The sequence below is a fragment of the Alternaria rosae genome, assembly GCF_020736505.1.
Source record: "Alternaria rosae strain MPI-PUGE-AT-0040 chromosome Unknown BKA58scaffold_2, whole genome shotgun sequence".
NCBI lineage: Eukaryota > Fungi > Ascomycota > Dothideomycetes > Pleosporales > Pleosporaceae > Alternaria > Alternaria rosae.
The window spans coordinates 3,265,924-3,285,498 of NW_025763571.1; the positions used below are offsets into that span (position 1 = coordinate 3,265,924).

Consider the following 19,575-nt stretch of genomic DNA (forward strand, 5'->3'; position numbering starts at 1 on the left):
CTTGGTCCAAAACAGCCTTCATCTTCAAAACAGACGCGCATAGCCGGCACCAATGCAAGCACGGCATTTGTTGTTGTTGTGGCCCTCGAATCGCGACTCTCCAGAGCAACGTCCAGAGCCCACTGTGCGCACTAACAGACGCGTCGTGCCTGACTTACGGGACGATTAACAGCCCTGCACGCGACGGGATCGCTGACCGCCAGTCGTGACTGTTTAGCCACAGCTTCCAAGACCGGGATGCAGACACGATGCAAGACTAATGCAAGAGCCGCATACACTATCCCGTGCATGCTTCGAGCCGGTTGGTCCAAATGCGTGAAACGTTTCAAGCCGGCTCCAGGCTGCAGCCCCACTCGACCACTTGGTCGAATCGTCGCGTCTAACACCATATATACACGTCTACCCACCGCGAGATGGTCGCGTTTTCTGATCAATTCTTCGGCTGCTTTGCGTTAAGAGTTGGGAATCCGGTGGCGGGCTCGTTGGCATCTAGGGGAACGACCTTTGACTCACACTTGCAGCTCACGTGTAGTAGCGTCGGGCCCCGCTTTGCAACCATGCACCGCGCTGTGGTAAATACAGCTGGGGACGAGGTCGTGGCTGGTCCCGTTGGATTTTCTGTTTTCTGAGGTTTCCCTTTTACTCTTTCGAATGCTGGATGTTTGAAACGACTTTTACGATTTACTTGAGATTTACCACGAGATTGATACCTTGAAGAATAAACGACCTTTTCACGAACCAACACTATTGCATGCGACCAACTCGACTATTACAACATGTACTCACAGCGATCATCGCCACCGCCACTGAAGCGCTCCCATTCGGGTGAGAGCCAGAACAGTTACGCCAGCGCTGCGACAACAGTATCGCGCGCAAGCTCCAAGCTACTATTTGGAGAGATCCCATTGACGCCTGCGACGACAGTAGATGGACGATGTAAGTACTCCGTCGCAATGCGCGCGCACTCATCCTAACATCATGAAGCAATTCGTTCCAATGGCTCCATCTGCAACCTGGTCCTCTCCACAAGCTCAGTCTTTTTGCGCTTCTGGTTAAACGATACCTGCCGCGACAATGTACTGGATCACATGGAAACCGAGGACCTATCCAACTTCCGCCTTGTATGCCATGATTTTTCATCAAAAGCTGCGCCGCGACTCTTTGAGAAGATGACCGTGACCTTCAAAACATCTACCTTTTCCAAGCCAGCGCGCATCGAAGCGCTATCGAGGATAGGCCGTCACGTCAAGACCTTTACCTTCCACATGCCACATGGCCCAGAGACCTGCTTGCCACCCATCATTGACCCGTGCACTGGCACAGAGAAGCAGTTCATCTACGAGCCTCAGGTTCAAACACCGCAACATGGACCGGCCAAAGACAAGGCACCCAAGTATGGCAGCTGGGAGATGCAGGACTTGCTCATCAAACAGTATCCACCACTGTTCCACGCCGCGACCAATGTCCCTGCCTTTTGCGCCGCGTTCTCTGAGCTGATCAACCTCACACACCTCAAGGTCTCATGTCCGGGATCTACTGGCTCACTCCGACACCGAAGAGGTGTAGTCGACTACGCGCTCATCTCTCTCCGCATCGCCATTGAGCGCGCTCCATTATACAGCCTCGCTGCTCTATCCCTTCACCCCATCCACCCGGGTGGTCTATTGTACCTCCACCCCATGCACGGCTTCGGAAGCACACCATCCTCAGCCAAGCGCTGGGGTCAAATCCGTCGCCTCTCGATCTGCATGGAAAGCATACCCTTTACCTCAAGCTCCTCGCGCACCCGCGCCCAATCCTTAGAACACCTCCGCATCCTCCACGCCTACCTCGCCACCCTCTCCCGCGGCCTAACACGTGTCTTCTTCCGTTGGAAAGGCGAGCGCGGTCCTTCTCCCCTCTCTCTTGACCGTGAACCCTGCATGCTTCCCACCCGAGAGGAATCCACCCACCCCTCTCTCCGCGGCCAAACCCATGGTCCCCGTCCCCTCAAGTTCCCCCGCCTTCGCGTCATGGAGCTAGAGAACGCGCTCATGGACTCCGCTCAAATCAGCGACTTCATCACCAAGCACAAGCGGTCCCTCCGCGAGTTCAACTTCGAAGACGTCAAACTGCGCGAGGGCGACTGGGATCTCGCGCTTGAACCTCTGACTACCATCTCTGGAAGCGATCGATGGAAGCAGTACCAAGAAGAGGTCATGGACGTTCCCATCATGCTGTCGCCTGTTGATGCCGAGCCGCGGGTCATGGGCCCGTTGCTTGAGGAGGTTGAGCAGGCGATCGAGGAGGTTAGTGGGAAGGAGAGGAGAGAACATGCGCTGTCGAGGTGGTTGGGTAGACCAAGACAGTCGAGTAAGAAGGATAGCTTCTGGGGTGGAGGAAAGAGGTTCCTGCATCTTTCGAGCTGGAAAGGCAGCTCGCCTGTCATGGTGAGGTGAAGTGGTTGTGCATGTTTTCTGGGTTCTTGTCTGGTATTAGGGAGTTTTGCTGTGGTATGTCACGGTTGATACCCCTCGGGCATGGTTCATGGCGTCTGCTTTCTGTCTTCATTGTTCTTGTTGTTGGGTTTCGAGTAACGGCCTTTCCTGTCCTCTCTCTTCGTCTTTCCTTTGTCTCGTCTTCCTCACGCTCACTACGACTCAACGTCTCCACGGCCTTTACGACTACTCCGAAAATCACGTTTGCGCATAGTTACGATGGTATGAGTAGAATAGTATGACCTTACGATCATTCAATAACATTTCCTTCTGGTCCTTACCTTATGTTTGCGCGCATCGCATCGGTCCAGCGTGATTTGGATGTCTACTTTAAGATGACCCAACTCCCGGGCTGTGCTCAAGTCTTGCCCTACCTGCAGTGTTCGCATGTTGTTTACAGGCCATATGCATGTCTAAAGCTCAAGATACATAACACGCGCAGACATCGTGGTCATTTGCATCCGTTGACATGTTGAACACTCGTGAATTAGAAGCGTGTTTGTTGAGAGAATTGGTATACATATTCGCCTCTACCCTCGCATCTACAATTTAGCCTTGTTCTGCACCTTCTTGAAGATAGGCTCTAGCTTTGTTGCGCTCATAACATTTCCCTTGACCTTCAACTTCCCGCTCATAAACAGCTTCTGAGCATTCGCGTTGCCGGCCGCAAGCTTGCCAAAATCCTCATCGCTCAACACCAGTGTGGCAGTAGCCTTCTTGCCTGTTGGAGCAGGGCCCTTTCCGACCGTGCCAGTCTCCTTGAGATCTAGGTACCATGTTTCTTGCGCGCCGGCCTTGTTCTTGAGTGTGAATGCGAAGATGGCCTTGCCGTTCTTGATGGCGTCTTTGCGGTCGGCTTCGGAAGCGGAAAGGGCCTGCGCGATCTCGTCGAAGGCGGCGGAAGCGGGGAATTCGTCTGCATGTTCGTTAGTTGCATTGCCCTGAGGTTTCGTAGGGTTGGCATGTGCATACCGTTCTTGAGAGACATGTTGGCGATGTGTTGCTACAGTGGTGATGCGCTTCGAGGGAGGTAGGGACTGATGGCGATGGTAGCTAGGCTGAAGAGGTCTGTGGAGTCGAAATCGCGAGTGCAGAACAGTCTGGGGTATATAACAGCCTTCGGAAGCTCGTGACAGCGGTGATGATGTATGCAGCTGCGAATCTGGGGAAGCATGTGAATGAGTGAGTGGGCCGAGACCCTTGAAACGATCATGCCGAGGCATAACCGCTTTTGGATGGAGCACGTGGACTAGTTCTTCGGCAGGCTCGCATCTCTTTCCTCAAATTACATCTAAGTTTAACGAACCCAGTAGAGATGGACAGTATCAACTTGCTAGGAGACGTTCGAAGCTGATAACAGTGGCCTACTTCGTTGCATTTCGTTGCAGTATTACAGTCTATATGTTTTTACGAAGTGCCACTGCTGCGACTGCAATAGTTCTGGATGCTGACAAGGTAGTTGCGGCGGATGAGACCGAGCACTTTGCGGTGCATCGACGGTTGTATTTGACCCGAGTAATGCTGTTGCATTACGACCTCGGGATGGTCGCGCGTCATCATGTCGCCGCCAAGCTGCCCACGTGATGACGCGGAACAGCGCAGCGCGTCTCATGCGGGGACCTGAGACGCGTTCTCGCTCTCCTCTCATCCCATCATTCCGCCTGCTCAACATCAACCACAAGACTTGAACAGCCACTTACACCATGAAGAACGATCTTCGCCAGACGTTCGGTGAGATCTTCAACGGCGACCCATCCGCTTTCTGTAAACAATTACTAGAGTTCCAACATCTCAAAACCAATCGGAGCAAGGCTGAAAAATGGGTATCGAATCTGCGCTTTCTGGATGTTTCGGGAATACCGGATCTACAGGCAGAGAAGCAGAAACAAAATCGCCGCTATGCACTAGCAAAGGCTCGCGATTCTTTCTACAATCGAGAGATACCGTTGCGCGAAGTCTCCGTCACGAAGCGTGAAGACGACGACGAAGACGCATACATTGCTGTCTCATGGAGATGGGCTGTGCTCAAACATGAGGCTCTCTCCGGTGAGCCTGAACCCCCTGTATTCGATTATCGGATCAGGAGGCCGCATGCGAAGCCGCACAAGAGTGACTTTCCGGACCGCTACATGGATCGGGTAATACAATTCGCACAGAGCGTTAATGTGTCCAAAGTATGGATCGACAAGGAGTGCATATACCAGAGACCGGGAGATGAAAGAAAGTGGCCAAAAGACAAGGAACTGGGAGTTCAGATCATGGACGTAGTCTACGGCGACAGCAAAGTCTCGGTTGGTTTACTCACCGTAAAGCTTGAGCATCAACACGAAGTCGATCTTCTATCTGAACTCCTACAGGGCCGCATTTTCGTCGACCCCAAAGACAGAGAAAATCCAAAGTTGAGACCCGAAGTCAACGTTCTAGCAGTACAAAAGCTGATTCGGCGCATTCTTAGCGACCCTCGCTGGGATCGTGGCTGGATCTTCCAAGAAGATCATTTGGCTTCGAACAGGATGACCTTACTCATACCGTGTTCTGCAAGTATTCAAAAATATCGGGGTTATGACTTTGGTGATCTCCTTGGGGACTTGAAGATCAAACTTAAGGATCTCCGACAAAATGCGACCATGTTTTGCTTGGCTCGCCCCGAGGAACGGCAGCCTAATACAAACATACTGAAAAAGCTCAAACAATACAACATCTGCAACAAGAGCTACACACCGCTACAGAACGAACATCTGTTGCGTTCCAGGAGCAATGGCGTTCGCGGTAATACTGGCGATGACCAGAACCACCAGCGCGGAAGCAACTACGAGGTTCCAGCGTACCGAACAACTACGAACTGTGTGCTGGATGATCTTTGCAACCGTTCGTTGGAGAACGAGGAGGACAGAATCGCTATCCTTGCAAACGCTCTAAGATTTACTAAGCGCATAAATATCGGGAAAGGATCTCCCATACATGAGCCAGGCAAATACAGCCTCTCTGTAGCTCTGCTCGCACTCATACTAATGAATGGGGAGATATTGAAGAGTACGGCATGGGAATCACCTGACCGTGTGCGTCTGCCCTGCGAAAGCAACCTGATGCAGCACACGTTACAATCGTATCTCATGGCATGTCAACACGAGTTTAGTGTGCCTAATCTGAGATTTCAGCAAACTTTCGTCGACCACTGTCGTCTCAAATCCCCAACTATTACGTCTCGTGGTCTTAAGACGAAAGGCTATCTTTTCGAATTATTACCTTGTGAGCGTTCAGGAACGCGAGCAGATCAGCATTGCCTCTGTCTCAACGACTCGGACCGAAAAGCTCTATCCGATTTGGGCCGAGGTTCAGTGCTTCGGGATACGAAGCTCGGCAAGGATGCAGGTATAGCGTTGAGTTTACTGATCCAAAAGTTGGAAGCACTATGGCCAGGTAGCGAGCTCGCCAGCTACATGCGCGAACACCTGTCTCTTGATAGGAATCTGTCGCGATCAGATCCACCGCAGTCTGCACTGTACGTACTAGATATGATGTTCGCCCTCTATCAAGCTCTTCGCGATGATCGAGAGCTTCGTCTGGGGCGGCTAGCTTCAGCACCCCTGAATACAGAGCCAGCTGCCATCTTCATCAAGCCGGAACCAGATGGTTGGAGGACAGAGCAAGTAACCCACTTAAACTCTGACGGAGCACCTTGCCTTACAAAGGTTTTCACGAGCTGGGATCAATCACATAATTCTGAACGACTGGCAAGCTTGGAAGTCGGCGTAGAGCCCGGTATGGGGCTCCAAGAGGCTTGTGGCAAGGGGGGTTGTTTGCTGTATAGCGCTGGATGGGTGAATGGAGTTTGGTACGCGGAAGGTCAGTCAATGGGAACATATGTCTTTCCTCTTGCGGGCATCACCGAAGAACGACATGGGGTGGAAAATATAGCAGGCGATGGGAGAAGGAAGAGGAAGAGGGGAGATGACATCTAGAATATGCGATCTATATCCGAATACTTCGCAGCACATGAAGTTCCGGCTTTGCGACACGTCAAGCTTTATTCACCATCTTCTTTGCGATCATGCAAACAAGCAGCAAACCGGCGTATCATTGGTTTCCTCACCGCCCCCCACGATCCAACACCGGTCAGTCAACCACAGCATGTCTTTGACGAGCAAAACTTTCGGCCCAAAATCATCTCTTACGCCGCTGACATACCTGTTCACTTGCACCAACTCGCTCTTTCAATCGCAACGCAGGGCATGGAAAGCCTTCGCCGAACATTCTCCGGATTCGGCTCGCTCTTGTAGACTGTATTAATGGCCCGATGGAGGATACTGGAAAGCTGCTGAACACGACGCAAAACCTACTACGAAAGCTCGTCAACCTAGCCGAGATCAAACTGAAGTGGGTACAAGGCGAAGCACGACTAGCCGGTAGAGAATGGCTGAACAACCTGAATGATCCCGTGAAAGACGCCAAAATCACCATGGGAAGGATGATTCATAGCGACTACGCAAAGCATATGACTGAGGCTTGGGATTTTGGGTTGGACATTGTTCTGGGACTGCAGGCGAGATTTGACGATATGCAGAACACGTTCGAGAAGCCTGATGTGCACAAGCCAATCGAGGAGCTGACGCTACCACTTAAGCCGTTTGTAGACACGGTTTTGGAGATAAACGAAAGAATGTGGGCGTTTGTATTGAGGTTAGTGGGCGTCTTGCAGACGGTTGATAGGGGCCTCGTTGCTGCGACTGTGGCCGTCAGCGTGGAAAAGTACTCAGAACCGGACAAATTTGCGAAAGAAAGATATAAACATGGGGAACACCGGGTGTCAGAGAATGAGGATGAGTCTGGTGCGTAAGTAAGAGCATCTTGGTTCGTTGCAAAGGTCTTAGATGTAGGTCTTGAATTCGTAACGTCGTAGGCCTTGACGAAGCCCGCTAGGTCGCTTGCGCTGTCTAGTCTATAAATCGCTCTGTTCTATGCCCATCCAATTCTATAAAGATTATATCCGCTCTCATCACCTCTTCCAATACCCCGTCTCTTCTCTACAAACTCTTTTTCCAGAATCTTGAACGTCAACCCGCTGTCGCTCTTCGGACAGAGCTCTGGTTCGAATGCGGCTTCGACAGTATCGGGAATGCCCTCGAATTTACCCGTCTTGCGCACTGTGACCATAAGCCAGAATAAACCGTTCTGAGCCAGGAGATGGGCTGCACAATCACGTAGCCAGGCGGCATGTTCAGGAGCGTAGACCACGTCCGAGGCTATGAGAAGATCGGATGCCGATTTCATGGCTGTGGGAGGTTCGGCCCAGTCCAGTATTGCCGTATCTACAGGTGGTGTGTCGTATGAACTGGGAGGGAAGTTTGTCTTAATGTTTGCGTCGCAGTTCTCCAGAACCGCGGGATGATAGTCAGTCGCTGTAATGCTGACAGATTCAATGCCGACCACAGGAAGTAGTTTCGCGACTGCTAAGCTGACGAGTCCAGTGCCCGCACCTAGCTCGATGATTGTCCGCTTCCCCGCGCGACTATTTCCAGGAAGTCCAAAACGCTCTGGCTCGGCGCAAACCATGCTACTGAGTACGATGCTAGCCCCCCAGGACTGAAGTCCGACAGCCGTGTGGTCTGTACTCGATAGTGGCGCATCGTTGAGCGTAACCTCAATAGGTTCTCCGAACGATGTGGAGAAGCGGAAGTCTCGTGTCAGTGCCTCTTCCTCTTTATCGGTGTTATCAAATAGACTTGAAAGAATGAAGCCGGCATCATCGACAAGTTTTTCCCGTATATCGTCATCAACTTCCATCTCTTCCGACCGCGCGAGGAGCGAGTTCAGCCATTGGGTGGCAAAAGTGCGCTCGAATGGGTCTGCACGCAGAGCTGCTGTCACCTCTTCGGATGTGACTTCGTTCTCGTCATCTTCGCCTTCATCTTGAGACGCGTAACCGGAATCCGCTGGTCCAGGGGGTGAGGCAATACACGTGTGCTCTCTTTTCGACGTTGGGTGTGAGATAGTAGTCGGAAGGCGTACAGGACAGTACAGCGCCTGCAAATTCTTGAGAGCAGCAAAAACTTGATCTTCCGATGCTGATAGCAGTGAACGAATAGATGGTAAACTGCTTGATGGTGGCAGGCAACTGCCTGTGAGACTGACACTCATCTGACACCTCGCTAACAAAGGAACAGGCCAAGGAACGCACACAAGGAAAAGGAATGTGGAGAGAAGGAGGAAAGAACTGGAGAAGAGGTGGAGACAAGGGTTCAGTCAGAAAAATTGAGCAGCCAAGGCAAGGGACAATTTGACGATACTTAGTTTAGCCTCACGCTCGGGCGAAGTCGTGACTTCTAGATCTTTCACCGCCTGTCATTTGGCATCGTGGGCATGTGTTTGGATCGAAAAGGCAGGTGCGCAGGTTGAGCTTGCTTTGTTGGACTTGCATGGTGCAGTCTAATCCGTAGTACCTGTCACACTCGACATATACAAGACAGTATGCGGCACTGTGAATGAACCCACCGGTACATCTAGGGGTAGTGATTTTTGCGTGGGATGGCTATTGCCACGTGGGTCGCTAAACTGAGCCTCATCGACGCTAGCCCATGGAAGGCCTAGTTGTCAGTTCCAATCGCCGGAGACCCATGCTAGAAATCTTCGGTCAACCCCGGCAAACTCGAATCGCGCCGACAGAAATAGCCTTCGAACATCTTGGTATACTTTATCAGGTATCTCTCGCAACATGTCGATTGTAGCACTAGTGGCTTGGAACCGCCGTGCGGCTTGGTGCCCAGGCTACCCACAGCCCCTGGTTACACGGTCCCTTGTGATCATGTTCTTTAGGTAGACGAATGATGGACAAGTTCGATACACACGCCGACATCTTCCGACCAAAACTCATTCCTTCACCATCTTCTCTTCCATAGCCTCCGGTGGCGTATCCGTCCCCTCACCCTCCACAACCATCGGCCCCTTGCCCGGCTTCTTCCTCCCCGTGATGTCCATGTACATCGACTTGAATGTCCTAACACTTGTTTTTCTCCCCTCCCAAAGCGGATATAGTCCTACTGCGAAGCAAGAGCAGAACATCCACAAAATGCCGACGACAACCCAGCCTGTGAAGAACTTCTTACTGAAAATATACGAAGAACCGTACATGGGCATAGGCCACAGCACGAGAAAAGATATTGCCATGAAGAGCGTGAGCCAGCGAGCGATACGCGATGCTTTGAGTAGTTTAGCTTGTTCCTCTTCGTCAGCCTCGATTGCTCGTCGTTGTTCACCGGGTATCCGTTCTAGATCGACGTTCGCGGCAAGAGCAAGATCGTGGTCGTCGCCTCTGCGAATAGCCTTCATGCTCTGCCAATCGTAATTCTGGGGTCCGAAAGCGTACGTGAAGACGGGGATGAACACAATGGGAGAAAGGAGGGCGACAACATTCCCTGCTAGCATGGGGTTGTTGGCACCGGTGGTGAGGACAGTGAGTTCGCCGCTCTCTTTCTGGGCGGTGACGAGCCAAGCAATGAGGGAGCAGGCGAAGCCGAGAGGTGGTGTAAAGGTTGCTGCAACCCAGTTCATCTTTGACCACATCAGCGTTAGAGTGGCGGGTAGGACGGCGGAGGAGATTATGACGCCCATCAGGAGATATAGGTAGCCCATACTGATGCCAATGTAGTATAGTCCAGTACTCCAGGCTGCCATTGCGACAGCGAAGCCGACAACCATGGTGTGAGACATGTAGATGAGTTGTTTCCCTGTAGCTTTGGGATTGACGTAGGTCTAGATCTCGTCAGCTCGATAACATCTTTTCATGACCTGTAGAATCATGCTTACCTGGTAGAAATCGTAAGTGAAAATTGAAGAAACGGCAATCAGCTCAGCAGACATGGCGCTGGTCACAGCCATGAAGACGAGAAGTAATACTGCAGCCGCTCCTCCCGAACCCATCAGGGCTACAGCGGCCGTGGGTAACACAAGCCCAGCCGTCACGTCAGCGTCAGCCATGCGATTTGGATAGCCGGGGAAAACAGGGTTATTCTCCAGTGCAATCGCACTGAGACCCATGGTAGTAGCAGCTAGCCATGGAATCGCGAACCAGGATAGACCGCCAATGATATATCCAGGAAGAGCATCGACGGGACTGGCAGCGATGGCTTTGTTGTAGTATCCGTTGTCGCAGAATACAGTACCGAAGTTACCCACGATGTTGATCACAAAGAATATTGCACCTTCTTTCGACCGCATGGTTAGGTAAGAGCCGCCGGCATTTCCTTCAACTGGGTGATCCGCTGCGGCTTGTACCAGTAGGTCGAAGACTTTTCCAGGGCTTCCAAGATTCTCGTTGGTCGCGTATGCGGTGAAGGCAAACATCAAGAGGATGATCAGAATGACCACAGTGTGTGCTAGAGGTAATGTTAGCGGCTTTTCGCTACAAATATAGAAGAAAGCAACGTACCGTAATCAGTCAAGAAGGTGGCCTTGATACCTCCAAACATGGTGTATAGGACTACACCAACAGGTAGAAGAAAACACGCAGCAGCAGTTGGCATGCCGGTGAGCTTAAGTGTTTTAGTATAGATCTATATTATTTGCCAGATTCGACGTACCGAAGTCACAACAGCGGAGCCTCCGGTCAACAGCATGGAAGTGACAAGGATATTAGTAAAGAGACCAAAGACCATGAAGACGATGTGCGTAACAGCGCCGTATCTGGCTCGAATGACCTCAAGGAACGTATGTGCATTAGGAGCTCTTCGTTTCAGCTCTATGGCAATCGTAGCAAATAGAATGATTTGCACAGTTGCTCCTGAGGCGTACCAGAAGGGGCCAGATACACCGTATCTGTAGGCGACCGCGCTCGATTGAAGAAGTGTTGCCGCCCATGTCCAGGATGATACGACGGCTGATGCAACGAGTCCTGATTTCACTGTGCGACCAGCTGTCGAGAACATCTCAGAGGTTTGGAGTTCATAGTTGTATCTCTTCAGCACGAATGTCGTCAAGATCATACCGAAGCTTTGCCGAGTTAGTGACGCCCACGCATGGGGGATGTAATACCCACGAGAAGGCAAAGCCTAAACCGATCACGATGCCATAGCCAAAACCTTGGCTTAGCGGAGGAGGTGTACTCATGCTGGGCGGGTTAAAGACAACCCGGGTGATGAGTAGCTGATAAGCAGAAAGTACGATGTCAGAGGGATACCGGAAGTTAAGATATAGTTAACCTCGCTGCTTAGCTTCGCTTGGTAGATGTTACAGAAAGCTTCGGTCAGGATCTACCGGCATACGACCTCTGGGAGAGGACTTTAACCATGATAAAGCAGGAGCGTTACCGTTCATCGGCTGGACGCATAAGGCAGGCATAGTCAACCGGAGGACTAGCTTGCATATTCGCGGATAATTATTAAAGGTAACAACGATCACAGCTCGATATCTGCATGGTTCTGCAGGTTTTCGTGGGGTTGGGCAACAGGAGGAAGCACACCCTGTGCGGAAACGATCTTCCAACCCTGGTATGGTCCGATAACGCGGCGGAACAATGCAGATAAGATGCGAACTTTTGTGTGGCATCTTTTACTCACAGCCAAGCTGCGACCAATCGCAGGCTTGCACGGCTTCGAGATCGTTCGGGTCAGGCAGCTGCTCGCGGTCGTCAAAGCGCGGATGTATATAGTGTCATTGAGTGCATTGCGTCGCGAGAGGTAAATGCCAATGGACTCGCGGCCTTCCAACCATGACTTTCGAAAATACTGAGGCGAAGGGTTCAAAACTCAATAGCAAGATGCAGGAAAGCCGTTGGAACACGGAAAAAGCATTCGTCCAGCGTCTCTTCCGTCAAGCTTCAACGGCAATCTTAGCAGGCTCGCTTAATTACCAGTCATGACGTGTCATTGGATGTTCAGCATCTCTTATCTTTTTGGCGGGATTGGCAGCCCCAGATGCCACATCGCGTTGGTGTCACGCCATCAGCGGGGATCATCGAACGCATCCGGTCTGTGCAGGTGGGCAGGCGTTCGATTTTGCCTTTCGACGGTGTGGCATGGCACTTGATAGCGCTCTGGTATGTGAAACGTACCTTTCCCGTCGATGTGTCGCTAATGCATTGTATATCTGGCTTAGTATGTGTTGTGCGACCAGCGTAGAGTACCGGACTTGGACTTTGAAAACGAGTGAGCATCATGGTATCGCAGGCGGCCTTTCTATTGACACAGCTAGCTCAGGCTTGGCGGAACAAGAGCAAACATCAACACCGTAAACCTCGACCTTGCATCGTCACCTTTTGCGAATCTAATGAGATCGATGGTCGTCGAAAAGCCTCGCGTGAAGATTGATATAAGAGCTCGTGATTTTTTCAACTCCACTTCTGTCACGGAATATCACAGCTTGACCAGTCACATCCCAAAAACTTGGGCATGGGAGACTGTGAACACACCATTCTCCCTGCAATACTCACAGTCTTCAGCACTTCGCCGCACAGTCTGATTCGTATCGCAAGCGAGATTGCAAAGTTGTTCGTGTTGGAGGATTACCGTTCCTAGACACGCTAACCGGATTGAGGCAACATGTCGTGAGTAAAAGGGCGACGCCAAGGCAAAACTTGTGCTCAAGGGCGGAGTGTATAAGGCACGTCGTGTCCACGTTTAAAGTCATGATCATGTCTCACAGTCGGGTTTCGGGAAAGAGGTTTGAAGTGAGAGTATTGATTCTTCATCAAATCCATGTACTACTGTGGGTATCTCGTACACCAAAACTGGCTAAGCATAATATTTTAGGACCACCAAACAGCGACTCCTCAGCAACGCGACATTTCATACATTCCCAGCTCCAGGCCTACGAGCCTGAGCTGAAGTTGGATCCGTCTAGAACGACAAGACCTGCGACCGTCGCACTGGACAGAGTGGAGAAAACACCTGTAATGAGAGCGGACAGGGCGAGACGCGAGACGTCACCGCTTCGACCAGGACTAATCTGACTGAGCACACCGATTTGGGTACCCAGGGAACCGATGTTGCCGAAACCGCAAAGAGCGTAGGTAGCGATAAGGCGGGAGCGTGGGCTCAGGTCGTGGTAGGGGGACTCGGGGTCCTCGTCGGTGAGCGATTGGAACGCGACGAACTCGTTGGTGATGACCTTGATACCGATGAGACGAGCAACAAGAATCAGGTCGTTGCCTTGACGCGATACACCGAGGAGGAAAGCGACAGGGTACAAAAGATAACCGAGGATCAACTCTAGTGTCAAGTCGTAGTCGCCGTCGAGGTTGATGTAGCGTCCCCACCAGGTGAGCAGACCGTCGACCAGGTTAAGAAGAGCGATAATACACAAGAGTGTAGAGACGATCATACCGGCGATCTTGAGACCGAGCCAGGCACCGTTGGCAAAGGCGTGGAGGGCGTTGGCGGCCTTGTGCTCATCGTCGTCGGGCACAACAACACGACCAGCGGTAAGAGTCTCCTCAGTCTCGGGGTATCGCAGCTTACTGAAAGCGAGCGATGCAGGGATACTCATGACGCAAGATGAAATCAGGGCTTGCGGGTTAAGGCCCATACCGATATAGGCGACCAAAACACTACCTGCAATGGTGGCGAATCCAGAGCACATGACCTGGTGCATCTCGGCCATAGTGAGATGAGCAACGAAGGGCTTGATCAACATAGCAGATTCACCCTGGCCGATGAAGGGAGAGGCAGACGCGACCACGGCCTCGGCACCCGATACTCGCATAGACCAGAAGAAGAAGACGGCGAATTTGCCGATGAACCACTGGAGAATGCCCCAATAGTACAAGAGCTGGACGAACGACACGAAGAAGATGATGGCCGGAATGACGCTGAACATGAAGTACTGGTTCTGGGAGATCTCTGGAGTGGTCAAGAAAGAGACACCATCCCTGGCGAAACCCAAGAGCAGGCGAGCGAGCTCGGAGATGAAGTTGAAGATGTCGTATCCAGCCTTGGTACGGAGAACGAACAGTGCGATGATGAATTGCATGAGCATACCGACGATGACGGTGTGCCATACAATCTTGCTGCGGTTGCGGGAAGTCGCCCAGAACATGAAGATGAAGACGGCGAGACCGAACAGGGAAACGGCTCGATTTGCGCGGGTGTTGTCCTCGCTCTCTTCGCTGGCGAATGATCCGACAATGATGACAGCAATGGCGAGGGCGGCAGCGGCAGGAATGCGCATCTTCTCCGGGATGAGGTTGGCAATTCTCGTTCCAGTGTTGGCCCAAACCCAGTGCATGGGCTTGGTGACGACGGTGATGGGGATGTGCAGAGTGATCAGGCGGATCATAATGGCCAGCCAGAACAAGAATGGAATGATCCAGTTTTTGTCATTGCGGTGCACGACTACACTAGCAATCCACCATCTGGTACTGTTAGCCCGAAGCACTCGAGACGATGGACGTGGAAATGCGCCTTACCCGGTGAAGAGGGCTCCAATAAAGATGTGGACAGGCAGTCTAAACGCCCGGTAGAAAGCACCAAAGGAAGTGTACCAGAGCTTCTTCTCTGCCTCCATTTCGGGATCAGAAGAGCTGCGCGTAGCCTTCTCGACTTCATAGTCGTAGCCGCCGGCCTTCTCAATGTCATGCTTCTCGTTGACAGAGTGGCGCTGGTGGAGGTTGTGGCTGGCGCTGTCAAGACCACTGGGCAGGAACAGCTTGCTCGTCGGCTCGTCTGTGGTTCCCGTGGTGTAGACGATGTTGTCAGGGTGGGCCGCACGCGCGCTGTGGTGCACGTGTTCGTGGTGGTGCTCGCGCGCAATGTCTAGCGCCGGGTCGTCATTGCGGGCGACACCGGGCATTGGTGAGCCGTTGTGTTGGTCGCGGATATCAGCCATGGCGACGAATAGGCACAAGGGCAATTCCTGAACAGAGGTTGAACGACGAGGAACTGTTGGTTCTCATATCGAGGTCGGCCCTCGCGGAATTATATTTTCGCACCGTGGCACGCGCTACCACCAAAGTGGAGGGATCGCACCGTCGCTGGCCCAGACAAACAGTTGAACGGGCTCCAGACGGTCACTTGGCAACTTCCTCTTTTGCACTGGCTAGAGCACAGTAGCACAGGGTTCCATTGGCTCCCGGTCGTCTCCGCTTTCTGGAATGTCTACCGTCTCATGTTGGTGCTCGCTTACTCGCTGTTCACGGGCCTGTCTCTTGTGTCAACGCGACCCAGTACCGGCCGACCTACCGCGCTTCTGCAACCCGAGCTAGGTTCTTATCTTTCCCCAGCCTTGATAGCCTGTCCAAGCGCCAATCACGGAGATGAACGTGCTGCAACGCCCGCCTAGTCCGTGATAAGCGGCGGCGAATATGCGCCCCTCCTCGGTTGAGGCTCTGTTTTGGGCTTCGCGTGGCGTTCTCGAAGCAACACCTCTGCCTTGACAACCCGACCTCCATCGTCTTCCCCGAGGTCGACGTTTCCGCTGCCCTGGGTCATGTGCAGAAGCAATTGCCAGGATCTCGCAGCAGTTACACAGGGGCAAAGACAGCATCTGCGAACCGTCGCTGAATTTCGTTTGTACTTTGTTCTTGTGGACCCTCCGGGATGCAGATCAGACCGGGTACTCCGTCTGACGCAAGGAGGCCATTATACCCACTCCTATCGTACGCTGCAGCCGGGCACGCGCGAACGCCATGGTAGCACACGGCGTGCGCCTCCATCAGCAAGCGTTGGATTGGTGTTCCTCAATGCTATCTGACCAACGGGTCTCGACCAGCGCTATCACCATCATTCCGATAACCAGGTCTACGCTAGGGACGCTGGACCATCGAGCGCGCTTGTGGTGTCCTGCAGCTGAGGGAAGCTGGGGTTCTTATCACGAGGGCACGCATCGAGATATATGCGCCGAATCATGTCGCGGACTTCGCCTGTGTATACACTTTGGATAGCCGCTGTCTTGGCTGGCCGAGCGATCCTGACATGCTTTTGGACGCAGGACGCATTGTAATGAATGTCATCCAAGATCCGCAGGTGGCCTTGGAGCTAGCCTCGTCCCTTCCCCGCAGCGGGCCCAACTCCATGCGGTAGCACATCGTGTGGGCTGGCATTCTTTCGAGCTTGACTGCGAAACCAGCCCTACCGAATTCCTACTTAACAGTGCTCATCACATGGGGAAATGCCTGCTTGATGTTGCTCCGAATTAACGTCTTACGCATTGCACTAGGCCAAGTCGTCGGCACTTCTCCCATGTTAGGCTTACCACCCCACCCGAGGCCAACCGAATGGTTACAATTTACTGTACCTAATCATGCTTTACGTGGCGTCTGCTAGGAGCACAATCACGGAATACCAACAACTAAGAGGTACAGCCATCCGCGGAGCCTCCATTCATTGATTACATATGTTCGATTCGAAGGATCGTGGTCGATGCAGCACCTTATTCGCAATCCGGAACAACTTACTTTTTGTATCCGTGGCGCCCGTCATCTCGGTCAGTTCCTATCAGTGTCTGGGAGACAGTCTCCACTTTCCGAAACGAAACACGGGCAACGAATGTATTTGCGTATACACCACGTCAATCAAATACGAGCCCATTCATCCGCGCTATTGCGTAGTATTCATTGACGACTTTGGGTGCAAGTCACAGTGATTGAAGTTGATCAGTCGTCACGCCTCGCCCTAATCACGGTAAGCGTACCCTCTCAACGACCATGGACGACATCTCGCATTATTTATCCCAACGAGCTTAGCATCCTCATCCTCATTATCCACCGTACTGCAGCTCAAACTTCCTAGCGCGCACTGTACAAGCCTCCTTACTGTCCACAAAGCTTCTTCACTCGCTTCTCTGTTGTGGCTGTCATGTAGACGAGCACCATACCCCGTCGCTAAACCGCGAAGCCTTGTTCAAATCTCATCAACTGAGTACATCGAACGCTACGGACGCCACAATAAGGTTGCGGGACACGGCATGGTAGATTGTGCGGTTGCACCAAACATGTTTGGTGTACGGCTACCTACTTCTTCGTCTAGGCTGAGCACAGAATCTGGTCCCACGTACCTAGCCTTGCAAACGTGTACTTGGTGCTACCTTATACTAACCCGTGATGCGAACCTCATACGGAGAGCAAACACGCAGTCACATATTTTGTAATGAGAGTAGTGACGAATTGAGAAGGTGCTCGACACAATGGGGAAGGCCTGTTGGTATAGCAAATAGGCCACATGGACGAATCGATATTCCATCATCGGTATGGGACTTCATCATACTCTGTGCCTCCATGTGTTTGCTAAACGAGATGTTCACAGGTACGCTGCACACCCAGCATCTCACTGCATGTTCTTGCAAGATGGGCATGAACAAGTGATTCGAATACGTAACGACAAAGGGTATAATCAGCCCGACCGAACCCTTAACCAATACTACCATACCATACACCTTACACCTTACCCAATGCCGCTAAACAACAAGACTATTGATGATAATAATAATAATACAAGCTGCCACAACCCACATACCAAACGCCCTCTATGCACGGCGGACCCAGAGTAACCTAGACCCCTAACCTCTTACTTGCCTGTCAACTCGCCTTCCAAGTGCTGGTAATTTGTTAGTCATGATGTTGCTGCGTCAGGCATAAAAGTGTTGAATACTTACCGACCACTCTGGAATGTCACGTATCCGCTGCCACATATATCTTTCCAAACGGTTCGCCGCCTTTGCGTACGGCGTGCTTTCATTGTTGTACTTGCGGCAATTGTCGAAGATGAGCTTGGCATCCCTGATAAAGTCCTCGGGGGTGGGGTAGAGATCCTTTTCGTGTTTCTCCTCCATGGTCGCGAGGTCCATGGGCTCCTTGATGACGTCGTAGTAGTCGAGCACCTCATCCTTGTTGACAGGTTGTTGGAACGGCCAGGCATTGCTGTTATTCTGCATGTCGTTGAGGAGATGGAGAAGGGCATTGTAGTTGGGTCCGTGGCGGGGCGCGCGAGCGAGTTCGTCCATGACAGGTGACCAGCCGGAGTTCTTGATGGCAGGAATGGTCAGGGGGTCGATGGCTTTCAGCTCGCCCTTTGCCCACTGCGCCGGAGGGGCGTGGACTTCGTAGCTCTTGCTCACAGCTCTTATCTTGGCGTTTGCGCATTCCTTCTGCTTCAAGAGCATCCTGCCACTTTCCAAGTATCTTATCTTGGGCACCATGCTACACTGCATGATGGTGCCGCCTTCGTAGTCTTTGATGTAGCCCATCCATCTTGACTTTTCCAAGGTAATCTCCTTGGTAAAGCCTTGTTTTTTGAAGTATCCGATGGCGTAATTGTCGGCGTAGGTCAGGAAGTGCATGACCTGTGAAGTAGCTTTGACGTAGTCTTTGAGATGGGACATGAGATGGGCACCGTAGCCCTTGACCTGTTGATCCGAGGAGATTGCGCAAAAGACGATTTCGGCGAATTGGCCTTTGTCGAAGGGACGGTATGTTATGCCACTAGAACGTTATACTGTCAGCATCTGGCCGAAGATGGGACGAGAGTGTTTACATACCCTACCACCTCGAGAGGATGCTTCACGATTGCTATACTCAGATGTGTTCTGTCATAGACCAGGCGCGCAATATAGTCCTTCGGCATTTTAGGCAACTGTTTCTGGAAAATACACTTCAAGCCTGTCAAGATGATGGTGCTCTCCCTCTCCCCATCGTTGTTGACCACTCTGAATTCAATCTCCCCATTGCGCTCTTCTATGACGGCGGGCTTCTCGGGGAATGGTACTATGCGTTTCACGGGAGGCGCAGGGGCATCGTCGGCGGCAGAAGGTGTCGAGGGATCCTGCTTTATGCGCTTGGGAGAGCCGTTGGGAGGGTCGGTGGTCGCTTTGCGCTTAGCTTCAGCGCGAGACGGGTTAGCGTGTACTTCGCGAAGTGATGTGTTCGAAGAAGACTGTCGGGTGTGTCGGCGAGGTATGGGGGGAGGAACGAGCAGTGGTGAGGTTGGGGGAGAGGTGGGATAGCCCAGCGTGTCGCGCAACTGCGGGATGTTGTTGCGGGGAGACATGTCGGGCTTGTGGGTACGATGCACATCTGTCGACACGCATGAAGCTGGGGAGAGTATGCGCACTTACTGTCGTCCGTTGCGCCCGCCATGTTGCGGTATAGGGCGCCTTCTGGTGTGCGGTCGCGCCT

General features: G+C 52.2%; 7 protein-coding genes across 7 annotated transcripts; 2 read left to right on the plus strand and 5 right to left on the minus strand.

The window, feature by feature from the left end:
- Positions 1-396: 396 nt before the first annotated feature.
- BKA58DRAFT_418147 (uncharacterized protein) lies at positions 397-2,757 on the plus strand. Its single transcript, XM_046172661.1, has 2 exons — positions 397-936; positions 985-2,757. Exons 1-2 carry the CDS (start codon positions 777-779, stop codon positions 2,436-2,438), a joined length of 1,614 nt encoding a protein of 537 aa, XP_046029504.1. The 5' UTR covers positions 397-776; the 3' UTR covers positions 2,439-2,757.
- Positions 2,710-3,671, minus strand: BKA58DRAFT_466322 (SCP2 sterol-binding domain-containing protein). Its single transcript, XM_046175007.1, has 2 exons — positions 3,450-3,671; positions 2,710-3,393 (listed from the first exon to the last, which is right to left on the minus strand). Exons 1-2 carry the CDS (start codon positions 3,463-3,465, stop codon positions 3,020-3,022), a joined length of 390 nt encoding a protein of 129 aa, XP_046029505.1. The 5' UTR covers positions 3,466-3,671; the 3' UTR covers positions 2,710-3,019.
- A 351-nt stretch (positions 3,672-4,022) lies between these two features.
- Positions 4,023-6,439, plus strand: BKA58DRAFT_354975 (uncharacterized protein; the record flags this gene model as incomplete). The annotated part of the gene is made up of 2 exons (XM_046168628.1): positions 4,023-5,222; positions 5,301-6,439. Exons 1-2 carry the CDS (start codon positions 4,181-4,183, stop codon positions 6,437-6,439), a joined length of 2,181 nt encoding a protein of 726 aa, XP_046029506.1. The 5' UTR covers positions 4,023-4,180.
- Positions 6,440-7,433: 994 nt separating this feature from the next.
- Positions 7,434-8,615, minus strand: BKA58DRAFT_409106 (putative methyltransferase-domain-containing protein; the record flags this gene model as incomplete). Its single annotated transcript, XM_046172125.1, has 1 exon — positions 7,434-8,615. The coding sequence occupies one exon, from the start codon at positions 8,613-8,615 to the stop codon at positions 7,434-7,436; it is 1,182 nt and encodes a 393-aa protein (XP_046029507.1).
- A 729-nt stretch (positions 8,616-9,344) lies between these two features.
- On the minus strand, positions 9,345-11,579 carry BKA58DRAFT_309480 (urea active transporter; the record flags this gene model as incomplete). The annotated part of the gene is made up of 5 exons (XM_046167248.1): positions 9,345-10,226; positions 10,281-10,849; positions 10,903-11,005; positions 11,054-11,462; positions 11,509-11,579. 5 exons carry the CDS (start codon positions 11,577-11,579, stop codon positions 9,345-9,347), a joined length of 2,034 nt encoding a protein of 677 aa, XP_046029508.1.
- Positions 11,580-13,277: 1,698 nt separating this feature from the next.
- BKA58DRAFT_309299 (sodium/nucleoside cotransporter 1 /nucleoside cotransporter 1) lies at positions 13,278-15,293 on the minus strand (the record flags this gene model as incomplete). Its single annotated transcript, XM_046167233.1, has 2 exons — positions 13,278-14,820; positions 14,875-15,293. 2 exons carry the CDS (start codon positions 15,291-15,293, stop codon positions 13,278-13,280), a joined length of 1,962 nt encoding a protein of 653 aa, XP_046029509.1.
- Positions 15,294-17,968: 2,675 nt separating this feature from the next.
- BKA58DRAFT_398700 (histone acetyltransferase GCN5) lies at positions 17,969-19,447 on the minus strand (the record flags this gene model as incomplete). The annotated part of the gene is made up of 3 exons (XM_046171500.1): positions 17,969-17,998; positions 18,057-18,882; positions 18,939-19,447. The coding sequence occupies 3 exons, from the start codon at positions 19,445-19,447 to the stop codon at positions 17,969-17,971; spliced, it is 1,365 nt and encodes a 454-aa protein (XP_046029510.1).
- Positions 19,448-19,575: the final 128 nt, after the last annotated feature.